The sequence below is a fragment of the Dioscorea cayenensis genome, unplaced genomic scaffold (genome assembly GCF_009730915.1).
Source record: "Dioscorea cayenensis subsp. rotundata cultivar TDr96_F1 unplaced genomic scaffold, TDr96_F1_v2_PseudoChromosome.rev07_lg8_w22 25.fasta BLBR01001238.1, whole genome shotgun sequence".
NCBI lineage: Eukaryota > Viridiplantae > Streptophyta > Magnoliopsida > Dioscoreales > Dioscoreaceae > Dioscorea > Dioscorea cayenensis.
In genome coordinates this window covers 23340-42961 of record NW_024087629.1, presented here as the reverse complement: position 1 = coordinate 42961, position 19622 = coordinate 23340, and the positions used below count along the sequence as shown (strand labels likewise).

Sequence of the window (19622 nt, the reverse complement as noted above, 5' to 3'; positions counted from 1 at the left end):
AATTATAAATCATAAATGGTGATATAAATTATATGTAAGATTTCATTGCTCGATTCAGAACAATATCATTTTGATATTTGTGAAGAGTTCAAATGCAAATACATTATCATACAAACATATATACACAATTTTGAACTTTTTCATATATATATGAAAATAATTTTAAAAATTTATTGGAAAAAGTACTCTAAAGTGGACTTTTATTATTTTAACTAAATCAACCGAAGACCCATTTTATTAAAAAGTTCACACAAATCAAAATAAAACAGTACTTTTTAGAAATCCATTGATTTCATAAACTACCTTTATAAAACACCTACTACATACACTTGATCTAATTTTCTTGAATTCACCTCTCTAAAACAAACGCCCCCTAAATATAAAAAAAAAAAAAATTACAAGTTAACAAATTTCAAAAAATAATATAGAAACTAGGAAAAAAGAACTATTTACTTTTGTTTTATAATAGAGTAATATGGATAAATATTTTCAAATAACAGTAGTAATTAAGGAAACATTCCAATTATATACAGGCCTTTGTTAACATACAAATGTATTTAGCACTTTTACTCATATACCCCTGAAAAACCTTATAATTGCATGTATGCCCCGGGAAAATAGTGTCTGAGCTTATACCCACAGTTATATTTACCCTAATTCCCCTCTCTTTAGCAGGCGTTAAAATCTGTTAAGGATATACAAAACACTAATATTAGTAGATAACAAGAACAAGAGATTCTACAATTTCTATACTTAATAAAAATAAATCAAATTATGATCATATGTGCAATCCTAACTTCATCTACCCCAGTCACTTATTGAGTGTAGAAAGCATAAGCCTAAATCATTCCTACAAGTATGCTTGTGCAGTGATACCAACCAGAATATATACTTATATCATACCTTGCCTATCCTCCCATTACACTTAATAATACAACTCAACTACTGGAGAAACCATAAATGTTTAGCAATTACAAACTTGTGGAGAATAAAACACCTCCAAATTTAACAAGGGAGTACATAGAATTTACAATATAACAAAAATGTTAAAATTTCAATCTGTTGACTGGTTAACTTTCAGGAACAAGTTAAAAATGAGCTTCATTAAGTTTTTGTCAGCTCTTAGGAATCATTATTTTGCTTCCTTAATTGCATGGGTCAAGCAATTCCAAGAACTCAATATCTTGGAATATTTCCGGTGAACCTCACGCTATATGGCAATGACACAAACTAAATTAATTAAGAACCAGACTCAACAAGAATGTCCTGAAATGGAGGCTAAATGGCTGAAGAATCACAATGAAAGAGAAAAGAAAAATTTGAGGATCACAGAGAGCATGAGATTTCACAGATGCAGTTGAAAAATACAGAGCTCTCATCACTGAAAAGTTATTCCTTTTTCCTTTGTGACCATACCCTGAAATCCAGTACATGACACACACACATAACCCAACATAAGTAATATCTAAACTAGATTATAACACAAAACAGAGAATTTATACTATGTTGATTTCTGAAGGTCATGTTATAGTAATTTCTGCAGAGATATGTTATAATAAAGTGCATTAGCAACCAGCATTATCAGAACCTCAACAGGCAATTGCCGCATAAGAAACATTCTACAGTCCCTTAGGCCACAACACATAAGTAAGTTTTCAAAAAAAAAAATATTCCTTTTTCCTTTGTGACCATACCCTGAAATCCAGTACATGACACACACACATAACCCACCATAAGTAATATCTAAACTAGACTATAGCACAAAACAGAGAATTTATACTATGATGATTTCTGAAGGTCATGTTATAGGAATTTCTGCAGATATATGTTATAATAAAGTGCATTAGCAATCACTAAAATCAGAGGCTCAACAGGCAATTGCTGCACAAGAAACATTCTACAGTCCCTTAGACCACAACACATAAGTAAATTTTCAAAATTAAACAAGTCTGGGTCTTTCAACATCAAAGATGAAAGAGAGTGCTGAAACTACCATATACTTATCAATCCCTTTGATCTTATGACTTTAGATTTTTCAGATTTGGGTATGCTAATAGAAAAAAAGAGGCACAACAAGGAACAATATGCAAATCAAATCAGACATCCTTCCATTCCACAGAAAAAAAAAAAAATAACCTTTTTCAAACTCTTGCTTGCCAATCCACATCAAAACTCTTCTGATTTTACTCTTTAAACTCACAAGGAAGTGAAACATATCAATTTTTCTAATTTTCTCTTCTTGAACCAGCGGAATAATCATCAGTGATGGCGCAACAAAGCATTGAAATCGAAAAGAAACAAGAATCAAAGCAGTAATACAGATCAATGGAGATTAACAACAAGAAAAGAGAAGGGATTCAAAATTACTCTCCTGGACTTGGAAAATAGAGATGCAGAGAAGATCAAATTAGCAAAGACTAACCTCAACAGAGAGAATCCACACAAAAGCGTCCGAAAGCCGCGATCTTTGGACGGAGAAATCAGAGAAAGAAGGAGAGATCTCGATGGAGGGACGGGGAAAGGGAGCGAAGGCGATTGCTTTTCTAGGGCTTGAAATCTCGCGCCAAGAATTTGGCGGGACAATTGGGTGCCGTTTCTAGGGTTTAGTTTGTCCTCGTGGGCGAATCCTGACCGTATGATAAAAAAGGGTGTTGATCTCGAGATCGCTGTAGAAGGTTTTTCTTTTTATAATTTTTAAAGCTTAATAAGTCAATTACTCTAATTAGCCTAATGGTTTACTTTAAAAATATTAACAAAATATTTGAATCCAACTTGGGTGTTTTGTTTTATTTTTTATTTTTTTAAATATGGACAAATTACGTGTTAAAATTGAATACACCAAAAAGAGCTAAGCACATCTTAACCCTCTATTTACGCGAGTTGACATTTAAACCCGTCTCTTTACGCTCTATGCAAAGAAACTTGATACCAATAATTTTTTTATTTATCTATTATTTTTTTAGATAAGATTACTAAATTTTGATTTTTCTCCAAAAATTATGGTTTTATATATTTTATTGTGAGATTTGTGTATTGAAACCATTGCACTGCACTGTATACAATGTTGCAATTTGTTGTGTGAAATCAGCAATGAATAAAGTGATCAATCTTGTGTAATTTACGAACATATTTCATTGTTATTACTTTTTAAATTAATGAATATTTTGATATTCTTCAAGACCCAATTGTAGTTTCATTTGTATATGATAATAATATAATTATGACATTGCCCCAATACTGATAATTATTATTATTAGGTAAAATCACATCTCTAACATTTTTTTAAATATTTTTTTGGTTCCTTATTTTTTGAATTTGTTTCTTTTTAATCCTTATTCTTTTTTTTTTTTTAACCTTATCCCCTTCAGTAAGATTAAGGGTAATTTAATAATTTCATATGAGTTTGGGTTTAAAAGTAAATTTTTCTGTTTCAAAAGCAAGGACTTTTTAAATATATGAAACTTTAAGGATTTTTTTATGGAAATTGAAAAAATTGGAGGGATTTTTTGTTATTTCCCCTAATAATTATAGTTTTTTCATGTTTTTTTGGTTTTATTTAAAGAGCTTAAAATCTTGGTTGGTTTACTCAAATGACTTTGAGAAGCCAAAACTCAAAATAAATAAATAAAAAAATAAAATAAAATAAAATATTGCCTCAATTATTTGATAAGCTTAGTAATATTTAATTGAACACTTATTTTCCTAGCCAGCTCTCAATCCGAACACACTATATAAAAGATTGTTTTTTAAAGTTTTAAGATTTTTATAAAATAATAATTATATATTTTTTTAATAAAATATGCATGTATTATTATAAAAATAAAGTGTACTTTAAATTTATTTCATGATAGTCAAAATAAAGTTAACAAATAAGGCGTTTCACACAGAAGAACACCCTACCTTATTTTAAATTCTTTTTTAAAATAATTAAAATATATCTTATTAATAAAAACATAGTTTAAAAATATAAAATTCACGTTGGTAGGCAAATATATCATACCTTTATACTTTATATTGTATCACTAATAAATATAAAATTCATTATATTTAACAAGTTAAACTCTAGTTGAAATCAAATTGAAACCAAATTAATACTAAATCTTAATAAATTAATGATGGAAGAGACGTCAGTCAATTTTGAGATTGTGTTTGATTAATAGTAATATTTTTTCAATAATTTTTTTTTACCTTTGTGATTTTTTTAATAATAATCAGTAATTATTTCAAATTTACATGGGCTGGTTTTTATTATTATAAAAAGTTCAATTTTTTTTTTTAAAATAACTAATAAAAAGTTTATTAGATAATGCCATTTGTTATGTTGCCATCAATATACATTGATACACTTAACAATATTACCAACTTTTCATTCAAAGTTCCTTATTCTGATGACACACACCTCCAATTATTTATGCATATTATTTCCATTATAATAATTGATTATCTCTGATATCTCATTGCATAAGATTTTCTATTTATAAATTTAATTAAAATCATCTAATATATATATATATATCACTTTTTAAAGTTTTCAATCATAAATTTTGATTAGAATTATCAAAATTTGATCATTATTAAAAGTTTTCAAGCAATAAGTGCTCAATAATATTTATAGGGTACATTGTCACACAAACAAATGAAACCATATTTGAAGAACAAATAAAGTTGTGAACTAGTCATGCATTTTACTCCTTGAGGAAAAAAATAACTCATGAAAAAAAAATTATACTATTTACCAATATAAATCATGAGAATTTTAACATGATAAAATAATTTTGAGTATGACGATTAAGATTAAAATTAAAAGCATTCAAATTAAATTTAAAAAAACAAAAAGACATTGTGGACTCATTCAAAATTCATAGGATTTTTGTGAAAATAAAAGTTTGAACTAATATAAGGGTAAGAGTAAATACTAAAAGTACTGTTATAAAGCTAAATATAAAGTACTTCAATGATGGCAAGCCTCCATCCCCCAATATTAATAGATGGACTTCACTCATGCTTTGAATAATTTGTTTAAAATAACATAAACAAACCACATATATATAAAAAGACATGAAGCATAAGGGAAAGAAGAGAAACAGAGGACAAAAAGGATCATCCATAAGGACCAACACCATAACAAAGAAGAAATCAAAGGAATAGGAACAATAACATAGCAACAAAGCACACTAAAGTAATACACAGAAGAAATAGACACAAAACATACGGAAAAAATTGAGCAGTGTCACCCTAAACATGAGGAACATCTCCAATAGTATCACTAGACCGCTGATATCAAAGGTGAAAAAGGTCTAGCTGGCTCATGGACTTCTCAGGGACTCTTCTTGATGGCTCATGCATGTCGTATCCCCAAAACTTCAGAAAGTTAAGGCTCCTCTTAACAATGCTATAAAGAGACTCCTCCAGCTTCTTATATTGCTTCATTTCAAGAACTAGGACAATCAAAGAATGAACATATGAATGGTTTCGATTATAATGGTGAGTGGCGAGTGAATATTACTGTTGATCACCAAATTATAGCCAATTATTAGTTTGGGTACCACATTTTAATTTGTATCAAAATGGTTCCCCCATTTTCATTTTGTTTTCAAAAAGATACTACCCAAAAGATTCCGGTGAATTTATTCTGACGTGGACGCCGGCAATCCAACGTGGTTGCCGGATTTCCACGTCACATGTCCAGTGGCATGTCCACGTGGATTATAATGCCACATGTGCCATCTTAACACCACATCAGCCACCACGTTAGCCCCTTCTTCTTCTTCTTCTTCTTCTTCTTCTTCTTCTTCTTCTTCTTTTAGTCTCTCAAATCCGAGAATCCTGAGACTTCTTCTCCTTCTTCTTCTTTCTCATTTTCATCTCTCACGTTCAAGAATTATGAGAATATAAAGCAAGTCCGTTGAAAGATCAAAGAAGGAAAGGAAGGTACTAAACTGTGAGTGATCATTATGTCGGGAGCGGGTGTATGCTGGAAGGAAGGAAATCGCATTCGACTACCGGGGAAGATAGATAGGGAGGAAGAAAGCCCTATGGCTCCAGACTGGGAGATCAGGATCCCTGAGAAGAAAGCCCCAACATATAGTAAGTAGTGTTTGACTTATGCTCAAAGTAGGGTTTTATTTGTATATTTGGGTTTATAAAAGAAGCTTGCATTATTTTGTTTTGATTTAAGGTTTTTATTTGTATATTTGGGTTTATAAAACAAGGTTGCAATATATTGATTTGATTTAGGGTTTGAAGAAGAGGGGTTATGCTGAACACCTAGGTCGCTTTTTCTTTTACCTTTTCTTATTCATGTATTATTGTGTGTTTATGTCTAGATTTTTTTTTATCACATTGGTTATTAATTTATTGATTAGCTTTGATTGTGTATGTTGTTATTTGCTTTTCCCTTATTTAGATTTCTTTACTTTTGTTTGTTACTATCATAGTTGGCTTGTAGTCTTGTTTCATATATATATATATATATATATATATATATTCAAGGAACCCACTAATCTTGGTTATTGATAGCTTTGATTTGTTTGTTACCTCTATCCTGTTAGTTACTAAATATTTTCCTTTAGATTACTACAACAAACCCACTAATCTAAATTCCAAATTCAAGCCACCATGCCCTTATAGAATTTTGGTCACCACTCTATGGAAAAAAGAGATTCCTATCTAATTCAAATAAAAACTTGCACAGAATGTTATTGTTTGCTACTTGCTAGAATGAATAGAGTAACCAAACAACTCTATTATAGCAAAATGAACATAAGGCATTTGTTTTCTTTTCATCTCAGGCATCTTAATAGCTATTTGTAGAATGCAGATCAACATGAAAAGTTTGAATCGTTAATTTTTAATTTCAATCACTTAAATAGATTCATGTTGAAACAAATATTCCCTATGAACATAAAGGTGCACTAGATGTTGAAAACATGAGAATCCAAGAACAACAAAAAAACAACTATGTCTTAGCACAGTTAGACTAATTGACTACGCCATTAAATTAAAATAAATATACAAGGCATTTGTTTTCTTTCCATCTAAAACTTAAGATGTAGATTTTAATATTTATTCAAAAGCACATATCAACATGCATAATTTGGACTGTTAATTTGAAGAGGTGCTTGTATGTATTAATTTATTAACTTGTATTTGTTCAAGTTTCAGAGATAAATTTTTCCATACCGTGGGACTATTGCTAGGTTATCAAAGTGAAAATAACAACATTAAGAAACTTTTAATGTTTCATTAATGTTAAATTTTGCACTAGAGAATACCTGCTGATTTAAGCTAACCTGCCTTTACTTTCAACGTTTGGTTTATCTTTGTTTGGCCATCTCGAATAGGAAGAGGTTTCATTGGAATTGAAAGATATTCTTAATTTTTCCATGTGTATTTTATTAACATTGTTAAGCAATTGTATTCAATGAAATTGCTTACTTTCTTAATTGTTTACTTAATTGTTTATTGTTAAATTTTGGTAATTGCATATTGTTAGAATGGAGATAAAGCTTTCATCTAAGAGATGATAGACCACTATCAACAATTAATTAGTTTTTAAATTTGTGTGCCAGCCAAAAACTCTGAATTTTTCACTATTCGAGTGCACCATATGCTTGGTTATGATCACTCCACATTAGTAGGGTTTGTAGACTTTTGTTGCAAAGATAAGATTTCATTTGTAGAAATCTTAAACATGGCCAAACAACTGAGAATAGATGTGGAAGGATGCACATTATGGTGGTTAGATCTCAAGAGCAGCCATGAGCTTGTTGAAATTAAAACTGATTTGGATGTTTTATCGATGGCTTAATCTATAGACTTTACTAGGCTCATCTATATATTAAGGGGAGTAAGTCAGAAGATAATAATGTTATGGACAGCTCTGTTGGACCTAGTAGTAAGTCAGATGTCAAGGGTGCTTTCAAGGAAGTAAAGGTTGATTTTGAAGATGTAGAAGATGATGTACAAGAAGATATAGAAGAGGATGTGGAAGAAAATGAAGAGGCAGAAGCTGACTTGGAAGGTATTTTGAATGGAAATCAAAGTGAGAAAAAAATAGATGATGAGTTATATGATTCAGATTACACCTGTGATAGTGATGCAGAGGGTAGACATGTGGATAATTGTACAATTAATATGCCTAACAATGCATTAGGAGGGGAAATCAAAGATATGGGATGTGAGAAAGATGAAGAATCTTCTTATGCTGCATCAGAAGAGTTGCATTCTTGTTCTTCCACAGATGAAGAAGATCTGGCTCCATTAAGGCCTAATTATGCAGACTTTAATGAAGAATGTGATATGAGGAATCCCCAATTTTAAATTGGGATGAAGTTTAGGAGCTTTACCCAATTCAAGGAAGCAGTTAGAAATTATGCCATTAATAACCGTTGTGTGATTAACTTCAAACCTAACAACAAGCATAAGTGCAAAGCATTTTGCAAGAAGAAATGTCATTTTTACTTGTGGGCTGCACCTATGGTGAAGGATAAGGATACAATACAAATTAAATCAGGTAATTTGAAGCATGAATGTAGCAGAGACCATCACATTAGGCATGTTAATGCAAAGTGGATAGCAAAGAAGTACATGGACCAATTCAGATCAGATCCCTCATGGAAGATCAATGGAATCATTCAGGCTGTGAAGACTAATCAGGAGGTTCACATTAGCAGATTAATAGCTTGGAGGGCTAAGTCCATTGCACTGAAGTAGGTTTTCTTCCTGATTTTTTTATTCTAATTGTAAGTTAATGTAGTGTTGCTGACTTTTCCTTGTCCTTATGTATCTCTTTGTAAATAGGATGCTGGATGGTGATGAAAAAACTCAAATTACAAGACTATATGACTATAGATTGGAATTGATTATGACTCACCCTAGATCAACTGTGATGTTCAAACGCAATGAAGGTGTCTTCAGTGGCATGTATGTATGCTTAGCACCCCTCAAAGCTTGTTTCCTAGCAGGCTGCAGACGCATCATATCAGTGGATGGATGCTTTCTCAAGGGACTCTATGGAGGACAACTATTAACAGCAATTGGAATAGATGCTAATGATGGCATCTACCCTGTGGCATGGGCTATGGTGAGTAAGGAAAATCATGAGAATTGGATGTGGTTTTTGGAATTGCTCACAGGGGACTTGCAGATAACAGACAGTTATAAGTGGGCTTTCATGAGTGACCGACAAAAGGTACATGCTTAAACCTTTAGTATAATTAGTTTATAGTTTTATTATAATTGCTCACTGATACCACTTTCTTTTATTTACTTATTTTTTTAGGTTTTCTTCTTGATTGTTGGCTGCTAGTATATGAATAAATTAAAACATAGGGACTTATACCTGCCATTGAACAATTATTCCCTCAAAGTGAACACAGATTTTGTGTAAGACATATTCACACCAATTATAAAAAAAATCATAAAGGAAAAGCTCTTAAAGATCAACTTTGGGCTTGTGCTAGGGCTAGCTATATTCCAGCATTTAATCAAGCAATGGAAGATCTGAAAAGGATGTCTGTAGATGCATATAAGTTCTTAAAAAATATAGATCCTCATCACTGGAGTAGAGCATACTTCCAAACACAGTTCAATTACGACATGTTATTAAATAACCACTGTGAATGTTTTAATAGTAACATCTTAGAGGCAAGGATAAGGGGTGTTATAACCATGAATGAGATGATTAGGACACAACTCATGAAAAGAATCCAAAAGAAAAGAGATGCCATAAAAAAATGTGTCAGAGAACATTGTCCGAAGGCTGTAAAAAAATTAGAAAAGCTAAAGCAAACAAGCTTGTTTTATAGTACAACATGGTCTGGGGGAGATAAATACCAAGTTTTGGGTAATGATGGTCAATTTGTAGTTGATGTCAAGGAGAGAAGTTGTACTTGTAGGCGATGGCAACTAACAGGACTACCATGTGCTCATGCAATCTCATCCATATTTTATAACAAAGAGAAACCTGAGGATTATGTAGACGATTGCTATAAGGTCACCACATTCTTGCAAACATACAATCACCTCCTAAATCCAACCCAAGATAGTGTTTGTTGGCCTAAAAGTGCTGAAAACCCAATGATTCCACCTGAGCTAGCAAACAAGAAGAGAGGTAGGAAGCCCATGTTGAGGAAAGAAGCAGGTGATGAAAATGTTGGATTCTGCAATGGAAGGGTAAGCAGAAAGGGTGCACAAAAAAAATGCAGCATCTGTGGTGTCCAAGGCCATAACAAGAGATATCATGGGTTGCAGGTATGCCCACATTGGTTCCTTTGTCTCTGTTATATCTAGCGAATGTTTTGTATATTGATAATTTGTATTTCTATTAATTTTCAGGGAAACAATAGAAGGGAAACTACACAGGAGGTTGAACAAATAGTTGGAGAAGCAAATGTTAATGATATAAGTTTTATCCATTGATTAAATATAGGATCATTTTAAAATAATTACTAATCTGAACAAAACTTTGTTGGTTTTACTGTCTATGTTAGGATGACACAAATTGCCCAATGGAAGCAATTGACCCTCAGGTTCTTGGTGAACATTTTGCATATCTATGATTACTGTCTTTCTTTTTATTTTTTTAATTACAACCTCAACCTCTTCTAAAAAGCAAATGTTAATGGCTATTATTGTTGCTTGTGCTATTTATATTTAAAATTATGTTGCAGGTTGATCTTCTAAACAAGAAGATTGGAAATGAGGAACCTGTAGCTGGGAGTAATGTTTCAGAATCAGTGCCACAGGTATGTATAGTATAAGAAACAGAACAATGCACACTCATTGCTTGAACTGAACCATGTATTTTTTTAACTACTGTAGATGGTTAATATCTCTGTGCAAGCTTTTCTTGGTTTAGCACCTGAAATTCAAACTAAGGTAAAGAGGACAAAATTAGACGCTAGAGGTGGAAAAAAGGATAGACTCAATGAAAATAGGAGCAAAGATGTACATGATGCAAGAGACACAACCTCAACAAAGAGGCCCCCTCCAAATTTAATGATACTTTCCTTGTGGTCACAAATGAAGAACAAATCTGTTGAAGATAGGAGCAGGGAAGAAATTGGTGCAAAGAAGAAAAAAATATGGGTTCCACCTGGTTCTTCATATGGAAAGAACCAATGAAAATTGTTGTATTTTCTTTTTTTTAGAGACATAAAAACTAGCTTATGTGCTTGTTGTTTTGTATAGCCATGTTTTGGTCTGACTATGGCTAATTTTGTATAAATGGCTAAATTATAAGGACAAACTTATTGTAGATCTTTTGTAAATTCTTATCTGAACAATGAATTCACAATATTCAGTGAGAAAGAAATCTTTTAAACTACTACTTGTACATTGCATTGCTTTGTGGTATTTGTGTATATACATACAGATAAATTTCTTTTGTTTTTTTTATCAACACCAGGTGCTGTTAATTTTCAATCAACAATTACTCAATAATAGATATAGTTAGTGTTATTATGTATATTTGTATAGATTATTTTTTGCAGGTTTTTTATTTTGTGCTCTTAAATTTCAGTAGTTACTAAGGTTTATATGAAGACATTAATATAAATTTTAATGTCTCTGTAACAACTTCACAACATTCTCACTGAAAAAGAAATATCACACAAATAATTAGGATATTATTAGATCATTAATTGTGCTAAAAGGATATCAACTACATTGAAGTAATTTTACAGAATAAATAGACACAATGAGCAAATGTAAATGCAAAAACAATATAAATGATATATAAATGATGTTGAGACATCTTCATAACTTTGATTTGTGATTATTTGCTCGTAACTCCCACTGAATCAAAGCAAACTATGAATACATAAATCTGAAACCTAATGAAAAACCAAGCTTTGAATACAAGCTCTAGAGTATCACAAATCAGTTGCTTTCATACTCGGGATCACACCCTCATAGAGCACTCACAGTTCAACATGCTTTGGATTATCAAGATTCTCGAATGTGAGGAAGAAGAAGGAGAAGAAGGATTTGGATTCTCAGGACTCGGATTCTCAGATTTGATAGATGAAAATGAGAAAGAAGAAGAAGGAGAAGAAGTCTCAGGATTCTCGGATTTGAGAGATGAAAAGAAGAAGAAGAAGAAGAAGAAGAAGAAGGGGCTGACATGGTGGTTGATGTGGTGTTAAGATGGCACATGTGGCATTACAATCCACGTGGACATGCACTGGACAGGTGACGTGGAAATCCGGCAACCACGTTGGATTGCCGGCGTCCACGTCAGAATAAATTCACTGGAATCCTTTGGGTAGCATCTTTTTGAAACAAAATGAAAATGGGGGAATCATTTTGATACAAATTAAAATGTGGTATCCAAACTGATAATTGGCTATAATTTGGTGATCAACAGTAATATTTATTGGGTGAGTGGCATAACAGATTTGAGATTAAAAATCGGCTCACTTCTCTTAAACTAAATATTCTTAATAATGACACATGAGAGGATGTTCCAATTATCTCTAGATATGCCCTAGAGGTTAGATCTCCAAACACTCCACAAATCGTCAGAAGATGAATTGAAGGAGTAGAGCCAATACTAAAAATGATGCAGAAAAATTGGCAAATGCAAGCCTCAAAAGGATACCTAAAAAGTAGATGATCAACTAATCAATTGTTGCATGACAACACACAAGGGGGGTTGGAAGTTTCTTACATCACCTAGAAAGCTAGGTTCTCAATTGTGAGAAGCTTATTGTCTAAGGCAACCATGTAGAAATGTTAATTTTCTAGGGACTAGCTAGGGTATTTTCAAATGAGTGGGGTAACCTAGCAATGTAACCTACCATTTTTTAGGAATAGGTAGGACTTAATAATGAAGTTACCTGAGTAGTGAGATTCCATCACTTGGAGTCCCTGCTCTCTGGAGGAGACAAGGATATTTTTGAGAGCAAATCCAAAAAAAAAAATGTGTCCTCCACCGGCAAGGTAGGGAGATGGGACAAGCTTCTTAAATGAATCCAACTAGCCGGAGTAGACCCTAAAAATACCTTGGTAGATGTCCTTTGGAGCGTATCTATTATACCAATTATTAAGCCAAAACAAAGTAGATTTCCCTATCCTTAATGACAAGGGAGGTGCTAATGTTGAAGCCAAGGAGCTAGGTAACCAAGGATTCAGTTTCAAAAGTTCTAAATAATTCTTATATGGTATATTTAACTATTGAAATTGAATACTTTTACAAATAAGAATAGCTAAATTATATGAATACTAAATATAGATAATCGCACACTCAACATAAATAACCACGTAATATTAAATGAAGTTAGGTAGTTAGATTGTAGTTAGATTAAGGGTGTATATATCTAATTTAATTTTTAAGGTTGTTTATGAATAGAGAAACTTCACTAATACACAATTATTTCAAGTATTCACATAGAACGTGTAAATTACTTTAAAATTAAATGTTATCGGATTAGTTTTTGCACCCAATATAACAATTTTTTATCGAATATAATTTTTTAAAAATCTAATAACATTATTTTCTATTAAAAGTTAAAACTAGCTACATTTTCACTATTCTAGATACATTTGTTTAAATAAACAACAAAGTTTCAAAATCCACATATTCAGATGCAGTGAGTCACATATATCAAGTCACTGATGGAAAACGACTGGGCTTTCCCGCTGTTGGACGATGAGGATGATGAGGATGAAGATAACGATGATTGGACTACACAGCAGTCATGGTTAAAACACCCGACTATTGTTCACCGCCGATATATGGAGGCCGTCTACAAGTCTATAGAGTTCCAATCATGCCAGAATGTTAAAGGGAATAGCGGTTGGAACACCAAAGCGAAGCCTTTGCCATCCCTGTTACCATAAGGTCAAAGCGCCTGCAGGGGTGAGCCGGCCAACCCATCGTTTGAAAGTTCCATGAAGCTTTGCACTACATACCATTTAGCTTCCAAAGCCTCCTCTTGGGTAGGAGATGTTATTGCGTTTTGTCTGACAGTCCAACGTATAACAGTGACGTCGTCAGATGCCAATATGGTATAGGGACTTAACTCATGTGCATCGTCCCTCGTTCACCGATTTACTCACGAGATCCTTGTAAAGATTAAAGGAGAAACAAAGGTAACAGAGGAGTCATTACTTCACAAGAATGATACCTATACGCACACTCTCCCTCCGGTGAGGACCGCACTGGTTATCCAGAACATCTCAGAAGATGACATTCATATACAGCGATAACCCCTAAGAGATTTGGGAAGCTGCACCATCAAGGTTAAGGAGATTAACTCTCGAACACAATGCAAGCATAAAAAGAAGTCATAATTGGATGGTCGTTCTCCTGCACAACTATTATAACTAGCTTTACTGTAGCTAAAACAAGTCTATTACTGCAATTTTTTCAGCACAGTACTGTAGCAAATGGTACTATAACAACCCGAGTTTATATTTCTTTCTTTTTTCTTTCTTTCTTTCTTCTTCTTTATTTCTTTTTTTCTCTTGGTCGGGCGAACCTTTATTATCCCTTGGAGTTTTTCCGGCAGCTTGTTTCCGGTGAACCAAGGTAGAAACTTCTTCCTCCCATTCTTGAGAGTATCCTAAGAGCTTTTTCTAAGTTTTTATTCCATATTTTACTCATATTTCACCTTTTTTGAATTTTTTGGAACCTAGGATTTGAGCATGATGTGTGGATGATTGTAGGCTCAAATTGAAACCCTTGTCTTTGTTATTCATTTGTAAAGAAATTTTTTGTTTAGATGATGTAAATCGGGAGAAAACCTTTATGTTATGGCCGGGTTTACTATAGCAGTAGTGTAGCACCGATAAGCTTTAGTTGTTTCTCTGGTTTTTTTGGATTAGAGTGAAGCTCCGACCCTTAGGAATTCATTGGTAACTTTTAGACCTAGTTTTGAACTAACCCTAGGATTGATTTAGAGTTGTTTGTTAGAGAAACTTAGGGTTTGATTTATTTTTGTGCTAATTTTTGTTGGTGTTTTGTTGTACTTTGGCAAGGAGGTGAAGCTTTGCCTTGAGGCAATGAACTAGCAGAGGATTAGCGTTTGATGAAGTGAAATCACCAAAGTTATGAGTGGGATTGTTTATGCATAATTCTACTAGGAGAATACCTATAGTTATATTTTATTATTTGAGCTAAGTTTTATTGACTTCTATACTTAAATTGAGGTTTTGATTGACTTAAAATGAGTTTATTTATTTATGTTTCATACTTGAAAATGTTGTTGTACAAGGAAAGGGATTTTAGTATGATACTTACTTTGTAAGTTGTGAATTGTTTGGCTTTGCAAAACTTTGGTTATGCTCCGCATTAATCATTTCCGTGGGAAAATGGTAAAAATTTTGATTATTGATTATTGTCATGGTTATGGACTCCTCATTGTGAGATGCATGCTTTGTATTGCTTGGTTGGTGACATCGCACTACAGTAGACGATTTCCACGGCCAGCCTGTTAAGGTGGCATGGAAGACCGGCAGACTTATTGATCCGGTTTAGATGGGAGTGTAGAGCCTTGATTAGATATTCATCAGGAAGCTCGGGGTCACCACACGGTAGACCGATGGGTCAACGCTCAAAGGGCATAAGTACCTTAACCGCTGCGAACCTAACCCAGGTCACAATGAAGGTTTAGAGAGGTTTCTTAATTATATGGCATTCTTTTGTAGTGTCATTTTTAAATTTGTGGTGATGGGGCGTAGCCCTGCTATCGCTCTCAAGAAGGTAGTCTCCCCACAAATTTGATTTGGCGGTGAGTATTGTGTTCTATGGATTTTGAAACTCGTATTATATAGTTTGTTATATTTATATTTATATTGAGTTGTTCTAATCTATTTGTATTATTGTAGAAGCTTAGCTTGATTTTAACTTATTTTATAGTATAAACCCTGTGTTTGGTATTTCGTGGATTTGTTGTGGTAAAACCCTAGTTAGGGTACTAAAAAGGCTTTCCTAACACTATCTTTTGTTATATTGTATCGATGATTACTGTTATGTGTATTTATGTTCTAAACTATTTGTATTATTAATAAACATTATTTTGGTGAATTATATAGTGTATTTTGGGTGTATTCTTGTACTGTTATATTAACCCATTCATTGAGTGACTTAGGTTGCTCACCCCTTTTTTTTTCCCCTAGGTTGTTACAGGCAGTAGTGAGATAGTGAAATCGTTGTGTTGGGCATCCACTGTTTGTTTTCATTCAGTACTAAGTTCATGTATATGTTATCCTTGAGCTTTGTATATGCTGTATTAGAGCATGGATCTATTAGTGTGTTTGAAACTCTAAAGGCATGGTTTGTATGTTTGTCTAATTTATTAGAAACTTTGTTGTTCTTGTGATTAGTACAGTTCTTGAACTCTTCTATTAGGTCATATTGCCAATGCTTCCCTTGCGTACCTTTGAATTTTCTGTTTTGTATACTCTGTTTAAGGTTGTTAATTTCAGGTATTTTTGTCAGACTTGCGGCAACTCGAGGGTTGAGTGGTGCGGTATCCCTCCGTGGGGTTATCGCTTCCCGGGACCCGCGGGTCGGGGCGTGATAACGACCGACAACCAAAACCTGGAGGGTGGTTGAGGGCATTAACTCCCACCAAACTTCGATAATCGCTGCGTCACTAGTCGCCTTTCCAATAGTGCTTGGAAAACCGGCGGATTTGCTATTGCCTCCAGTCGTCAGACCATTGGGCAAAGGCATGGTGCATTGAGGGAAGCAATCCGACATTCTAGGACGCCATAAAAAGTTGTCCAGCTCTCATTGGTGAACTATATCAAGGAAAAGCACGCAATTTCCACACAATTAAATGCCAAGTTGCCACATGTCGTCGATCTAACGTCTCACACACACATTGATTGTGGCTTAGTAGTAGATACCACCTCTCACATGGCTGGCCTCAGTCATGCAACTAAGTTGCCATGTGTCATTGATCCAACAACTCATATGCACAGTGATGGTGGGTTAGTGGTGGGTGCTCTCTCTCAAGTGGCTGGTCACAATCATGCATCAAAACCCAAACCGGCTCGGGTTGTGCACAATTCAACCCAATATCCAATAGGTGGGTCACAACCCACTCACAATCAACCTCTTGTTATTTCAAAGTCCTTCCAAGTGGCTCTTATCCAACTTTCTCCAAAGCTGGGTTGGGAAGACAAGGTCTTTGGAAAAAAATAGGATGAAAATTTTGCAAAATCTTTTAGACATGTCACTGCTATCCTGAAACTCAAATGGCCACAAACCCCAAGGATATTGACAAAAGGACTGCGGAGCATTCGAAGTTAGATCCTGTAGAAAGGATCAAATGTATCTTCCCATACTTAAGTAACATTGTTAACTCTATCATTCCGGCTAACCAAACTCCCATTGCAAACGACATTACGAGAGTATGAGGCTGATAAAACCATCCTCCAGATAGACAGAGCAAGCATGTTATGTGGCATTGCCCCCGCACTCTGTGAAGAAGGGTATAGGCATGGGCAACCAATCTCCAACAGATGTGAAGAAGGAGAAATTGCAGAACTCCATCGTTACAACAAAACATAGTTGGAGTTCCTTGGCAAGTTCCCAAACCCCTACTGCCCAACAAGCGAAGTTTGAGGAGCATACGTCGACACTTCGCCATAGTTTAGTGTTCCCGAGACATCGTGTCGATTCCACTGATGGAGCTGCTCTAGGTGATAGGGTCTCTGATAAGGACATGGGCTAGTTGTTCTGGAGATGATCGGTTGGCTGCCGAGGTGGGTTGGTCTGCTTAGTTTTTGTTGTTTCTTTTGTGCCCACATCCAGTGAGTCTGTTGTTTTAGTTGTTGGTCTTGTCCGTTCGTGTTGGCATGTTGTTACCCTTCTCTTTGAGTAATAAATGTGGTTTTTCCACCTTTTCAAAAAATCCACAAATTCATTAAAAAAATACCAAAACAACCCCATCAAATCTTCATGTTCATTAACAAACAAGCAAAGTGTGTTCTGTCGACACTTCGCCACAGTTTAGTGTTCCTGAGACATCGTATTGATTCCACTGATGGAGCTGCTCTAGGTGATGGGGTCTCTGATCAGGACATGGGCTAGTTGTTTGGGAGGTGATCGGTTGGCCGCCTGGTGGGTGGGTCTGTTTAGTTTTTTGTTGTTTCTAAAATTTTAGCAAAAAAAAAAAAAAGGAGAGTGAATTAAAAATAAAGCCATGCATTCTTCTAAATAATATTAAACTTAAACAACAAAGATTGAAAATCCACAAATGCATTGAAACAGACAACAAGAAAATCCATTCAATCTTCATGCTCATGCACATACAAAGAAAGACACATAAGAGTTACAAATTACAATTATATATGACAATATATAGTCATTCAAGAACACAGAAATACATGGTCTCTCATTTGTGGCAAATTTTAGCAGTTGGCATGGTGACACAAATGGGAGCATAGGCCTTCTTTGCGTCCGGAGTCCCCGGCTTGGGTTCATCAGCCATGGCGGCCGGGACGAGATCCCTGCAGCACAAATGGCGGCTGCGGCGGCGGCAAACATCACAGCTCTGCGTCCGTTGTTGTTGTGGTCATTGATGTTGTTGTCATCTCCATTGTCATTGGTAGTCTTCTTAGTAGAGTCTTGGATTTGAGCTTTTGGGACGGTGAGGCTCCGGCGGTGGTTGTTCCACGGCCGCTTGACGGCGGTGACGCCACCGACGAAGGATGCCATCATGGTCAGTGATGCCATTTCTTGATGATGATGATGAGGTTGTGAGTTTGGTGAAGAGAAGGGGAAGGAGAGCTGTGGATGAGGTGAGTGTGAAGGAGGTGGTTGATGGATGTTAAAAGGTGGCATTTAGTTATCTTATCTGTTCGGAATGGATGGCCAATTGGAGGACTCCACGTGGAGGTTTATCATGGAGGGAAGGAGTTTTATTGGATGTTGGGTTTGAGTTTTGTGGTGAAGAGGGGACTAATAGGAGATTGACATGTGGATTTTGATGGAATTAGTTTATTTATTTTTGTGCTGAAATTGTACTGTTTAGTAGTGTATGGCTTAAGTCAAAGCTAGAGGGAAAAAAATATATGAAAGGCCAATTGAAATTTCAAAATTATAATGTTAAATCACAGAGCATGTTCAGCTAGGATTGAGAATTTTCCGTATATATTGCAAATATTATTTATTATGATAATTAATTAAACTCAACCAAAGTGTTTCTAGCCTAGCGACACTAATCGAGTCAAGCAATATTATTTTTTATAATGCCTAGGCAATATTATTTATTATGATGACTAACTAGATGCAATCAAAAGATTTTCAACCTAAATGATCCCGAGTTCAAGTTTCACTAGACGCATATGATGGTGATGGCTTCTGGGTTCAAATATAAATTTGCAAGTATAGATTTGCAGCCCAAAACCCTACATCACTGGGTGCATCTAAAAATAACAGGTAAAGACGCACAAGCTAGATAATAATTTCTCAATCCATATGTACAACCCTCATCAATTACGCTTGTCGCATTTATCAAAAATAAATAAATAAATAAATCATACAGGAAATAACACTTCCTTCACAGGTTATGGAATATTTTTTCCATAACCTGCAAATGAACTATAAAACTGGAGCACAAATGTCACATTTATAAGAGACATAATTTATTATAGCCTTTGAT

General features: G+C 34.3%; 1 protein-coding gene across 1 annotated transcript; it reads left to right on the top strand.

Annotated features, from left to right (window-relative positions):
- The first annotated feature begins 8478 nt into the window (after nucleotides 1–8478).
- On the top strand, nucleotides 8479–12149 carry LOC120255910. The gene is made up of 8 exons (XM_039263683.1): nucleotides 8479–8711; nucleotides 8803–9193; nucleotides 9880–10254; nucleotides 10339–10395; nucleotides 10494–10532; nucleotides 10674–10748; nucleotides 10825–10881; nucleotides 11955–12149. Exons 1-8 carry the CDS (start codon nucleotides 8479–8481, stop codon nucleotides 12147–12149), a joined length of 1422 nt encoding a protein of 473 aa, XP_039119617.1.
- The last annotated feature ends 7473 nt before the right edge of the window (nucleotides 12150–19622 follow it).